The following is a 5,000-nucleotide window of genomic DNA, read 5'->3' on the forward strand; positions in this document are numbered from 1 at the left end:
ATCCTTGTGGAGGAAGCGAGAGGAAGCGAGAGTGAGCGCAGCAACTACGGTCCGAGGCGCAACTGTTTATTTCTCCTTAGATCGTTGCCCAAACATTCAAAATTGCAGACATGAGCTATGGTCGGGGCCCCCCCGATATCAAGGGGATGACATCGCTCAAGGTCGATAATCTAACGTATAGAACAACGCCAGAAGACTTGCGGCGTTCCTTCGAGAAATATGGCGAGATTGGAGACGTGTACATCCCACGAGACAGGTTTTCTCGGGAGAGCAGAGGCTTTGCCTTTGTCAGGTAAGCTTTTTCGTAATCTTTTAATCATCCTTATTATAATTGCTGTGTTTTTGCTACGGTTCATAGTGATTTAGTTGATTATCCCGATCTCGGCATGAGTGGCCGATGCTCAGACAACCGGAATATTTTTGGAAAGTCCGAAAGTTGCTGCTCTGGAGGCGCCATGCGGTGCTGGTGCTCGGGGCTCGAATTAATAGCTCCACGAGGCTTTCTGCTCTTTTCTTACTTTGATTTCCTTCGATAGGAGTTGCTCTACATATTTCGATTGATTTCCTGTGTAACTGAATTGTTTGTGCTTGAAGCCGTATGTTGGGCTCCTGGCAAAGCTTTTACAGTTAGAAATAGAACAAACGCTTGTTTCAGTTGGTGAAGTACAGTATTTTTTTTACATTCAAGTTACATATTGCTGATTCTAGTGTATTTAGTGGGAATTAATAGCTTATGCAGAATGCCCAGGGGCCAGATTCACTAACACACTTATTGGTAAATTTGTTGTTATTCACAGATATGATTAAACAGACCACACAGGCAAAAGTTAACACCAATATTTCAAACAAAACCAGTGAGATATAGCCATGTGGACTTGGGTATACTTACAGTGCTCAATATATGTAATATGTGGATATGATTGCTTGGTGAATACTTGAACAATTTTCTTCTATGACATAGTTCTCAAGCACAGAAAATTAATAATGTATTTAATTAATGAAATCATTTGCATACATTCAACAGCTGATGTGACTACTGTGCCTTCAGCACTTTGGTAAAGGACGAAGTTCCCCAACCTGTTTGGACTGATAAATAGCAAGGGATGTCTTTGAACAAAACATGATTATCAAACACTAAATCTTGTTTCTAATTTCTTTAACCCATTCACGCCGGGGCCGTTCCGGCTTTGCTCGGTCGCCATACCGGGGTTCTCAATCGCATAAGCCTAATGCCTCGAGATTCTCGGGCGCACAAGCCGCGACCCTGGGTTGCCCGCTCGCTCTACCCGAGCGCGCGGCTTCCCCACATAGCTCGTCCAGGGCGTCTGACACGAAAACCACAATACGTGCTATCACGTCAACCGGCGTGAATGGGTTAAGTGCGTTTAAAAAAAGTCTGATATACAATATACATGGAGGGAAGTATGGAGTGGATCTCATTTTTAAGAATATATTTCTGCAGAAATATTAATTTGTTTTTTAAGGTTAAATTGGCATCGCATTTTTAGAACATATTCATAGCTCCACCATTGCAGAAAACCTTTATATATTACTAATGATTGTATCAAAATAGAGAAACTATAGACTAAAAAGCTTCTTTGGAAACCATTATTTTATATATGAATTTGTAAGATCATAAAATAGACCATGGTTTTAAAAAGATATTTGAAGGATTTATATAATGCAGAAGAGAAGCTGGATTTTATTTGCTGACTACTTAATTGTCCAAAGCACCCTAAAGAAAAATATATGACATTTGCTAATTGGTGTAATTGCTTAACCAGAGGCTACCATCAAAAGTAGTGTGGTAAAATAAATTTATTAACGACTGTAAACCATATCCGTAAGTGCCTACCTCATTTTAGCTGCATTTATGTATTCACAATACCTAAATTTTTTATAAAAAGTTATCTGTTCCTTGCTACTCCGTACCCACATTTCTACCTAGACTTCCATGAGAACTGGTAGAGCATGGACAGATGGATGCTGCCTTGAGTATGGCATATTGCTAAATGGTTACTGCACCTTTATGATTAGAGTGATCCCGTTAAGGCAAGAAAATCTCTACCACAAACATTCTGGCAAAATGTTTTTGGTTGTTCATGTGACAGACAATTGCCATTTAGGTATACAAGCTTTATCTTGCTAGATTATACATAGTATGTTAGCCTGATACGTTTTGGTATATTGTCCTGTTGCTAAAGTTCCAAGAAGTGTGGATGCTGCAGTGCTTGCTTGATTACCGTCAGTACCATGGCTATTTTTAATTTCTGCAGACTTAAGCTACTTTATGTAGAAACTACACAATGTAAGCAGTAATAAATTCATGAGTTTCAATGCACAGCCTTTATGGATAACTACCATTGTTCAGATGCCAGTTATAGGGATATTAAACCCTGATAGTGGAGGTCATGAAATATATGAATGAAAAACATACAAGAAAATACTAGTGATGCTAATGCGCAATCAATGTTGTATGAAATTTTTAGGGGATTCTATCCCAAATACTACTTTTAGGAGGGTTGCACTGACGTTCGTAAGACTTTGCCGGCACCTACCATGGTGGTCATTTTTCATGGAATGTGACTTTTGCATTTTTTCCCCGAAATACAAGCTAATTATTACTTTAATTCTGTAACTAATGCATCATATCAAAGTTATTAGTATCACTTTTCTGAAATGTCATATGTAGACTTCTATCATGCCATAAGTCTAGAAAGTAATATAAAAGATTGGTGTAGTACTGCTTTTGTTTGGTACTACCCAGGAGGTGGTTATTTATAAAATGTCTGCTGCTAATTGTAACAATTATAGTATCTGTGGTTACCTGGTAGCCTAATGTACATTTACAGTAGTTTTGGCATATAATTCATGAGCTTAAGCAAGTCAGATATGATTTGAGTAACATAACTAGTTAAGAGATGAACAAAATTTGCAATTTTGTCCAGTGTACTGAGCCATTCAACACAGTTACCATCTCCCATCTCCCTTCCTTTCCACTCTGTCACCTTGGGATTATCCAGAATAAGACTGCATTAATCCTCTCTGGACAGGTGGTACACTACGGTACCGCGCATTCAAGGCCCGTTCGTTGGGTGACGCCATACGGCGTCGTTTATTTAACTGATTTAGGCCTATGCGTTCGAGAGCCCTGGCATTGTAACATGCAAGGCTGGAATGCCCCCGTTGTGACTGGGTTCAGCAATATGATGGTTCTTATGCTTCATGCTCCAGTAAGGACCAATAAACCTCTACCACATATATATTGGCAAAGATGAAAGCTGGACTGGTTCCTTAATTGTCAATAAACCGCAAAATGCAAAGATTAAAATAGAGAATAGAGAATGAAGCAGGAGCTATAGAAAATCCTTTTAAAAAGTTACTTGCTTTAACTCTTTCACTCCTGGGCTGTTCCAGCTCTGAATGGTCAGAATGCTGGGGTTTTCAAACGCATGAGCCTAATGCCTGGGGATTCTCAGGTGCACTAGCCGCGGGCTTAGGCTGTCTGCTTGCTCACCCCGAGCGCCGGCCTTGACCAAATATTTAATCCCTGGCTTCTGACGCAAAAACCACGTAATGTGTCGGCACGTCATCTGGCGTGAATGGGTTAATGGATCATAGTTTTGGCCTCCATCTAGGTTATTCAATGATTCAACCATTTTATCTGTTCCATTAGTTATGTCTTGGTGCTCCTATGCTCTACACCCCATCCTAATCTAGGTACATTCCCTTGGCTACCCGTCCTAGTCAACCTACCTAATCCTCCCTCTCCCTCACAAAATCAAAGTTGACACTACATGTTCCAAGTATTAACCCTCTCTGGACGGGTGGTTCAGCATGTGTACCGTGCATTCAAAAGCCCAGTGGCCGGGCGGCACAGTATTGTGCCAGCCATTCAATTGATTTAGGCCTAATAAATCGAACGCCCCGGCATTTGGACATTCAAGGCTAGAATTCCCCCATCGGGGATGGGTTAATGGGTTAATTTTTTTTCATCATTGAGGTTAAAGGAATAAAGTCTTATGTATATTAGTACAATCTATCTTTCAATATTTCTCTCCAGATATTATGATCGCCGAGATGCAGAAGATGCTATGGAGGCAATGGATGGCCGACGTCTTGATGGCCGAGAGTTGAGAGTGCAGATGGCTCGCTATGGTCGCCCAGAAACCCCTCCACATCGCAGACGCCGCCGACGGTACTCGTAAGTCTGTTTGTTGAATAGGATCAAAACTAATATTTCCTCCCACTTATAATTTTTTTTTTTTTTTTTTTTTCATTTTTTATTACTCTTATTAATTGGACTGGCACAGAGTGCCAAGCTCTTGTGTGGAGTGAAACTTTAAATTTTGCTTAGTGTGGTCATTCAGACCCAAATGACAAGGTCTTGGGACTAATCAGTATCTGATATCTGGTAATAAGTAGCTTCCTAATGCACACTTAGATGACTTGAAGATTTTCCTTTATTTATTTATTCCTAGAAATTACTTTTGCTTACATTTTGTTCTTCCTGAGATTGTTTGTATTACTGAGCAGCAGTAATATAGATATATTAGATGTATGCATATGAAACTATATTTTTCACAATTTTATTTACAGGACATTTGATTGTGTATCAATACTTTGGTTGATATTTTTAATACATGGTTGTATGTAGATAAGTAGCTGGTGGTATGTTCAGCAAGCGATATTTGATATTGTTAGGCAACTTTGGAGTGAAGTGGCATATATTGTAAGAAATGCCTTATATTTTACTATTGAATTAGGATGTATTCATGTAATAGTAGCCAGTTTGATTTTTTGTTTTTTTTTGTTTTACTGTTGGTGTCCAACCTTATTTGCCCTTCTATGACAAATGACAAAACATGTTGATCTTCTGGCATATTGTACATTTGTTTGGCTGTAGATAATCATGTTAGACAACTGAAGCAAAGGTGCTCTAGGATTTTATTGAAGGTAGTTCTGAAAAGTTTGAGATTAAAATCAGTGTGAAACTGTAT

The 5,000-nt window shown here is 39.2% G+C and overlaps 1 protein-coding gene across 15 annotated transcripts in view; it reads left to right on the top strand.

Annotated features, from left to right (window-relative positions):
* SC35 (SR family splicing factor SC35) overlaps positions 1-5,000 on the top strand; it is a 20,701-nt gene that overhangs the window by 13 nt on the left and 15,688 nt on the right. For 8 of the 15 annotated variants that reach the window (XR_015192319.1, XR_015192323.1, XR_015192318.1 and 5 more), the window contains exons 1-2: positions 1-292; positions 4,064-4,198. The exon at positions 1-292 is cut by the window's left edge. Coding sequence is in view for 8 of the 15 variants with exons in the window: in XM_043035236.2 (XP_042891170.1) it covers positions 111-292; positions 4,064-4,198 (317 nt within the window). In the remaining 7 variants the exon portion in view is untranslated. Of the gene's footprint in view, positions 293-4,063; positions 4,205-5,000 lie in introns of all 15 variants that reach the window. The other 7 variants (XR_006224338.2, XR_015192320.1, XR_015192322.1 and 4 more) reach the window with 1 other exon arrangement.

The sequence above is a fragment of the Penaeus japonicus genome, unplaced genomic scaffold (genome assembly GCF_977035675.1).
Source record: "Penaeus japonicus unplaced genomic scaffold, GWHDUDI00000001_assembly GWHDUDI00000026, whole genome shotgun sequence".
Lineage (NCBI taxonomy): Eukaryota > Metazoa > Arthropoda > Malacostraca > Decapoda > Penaeidae > Penaeus > Penaeus japonicus.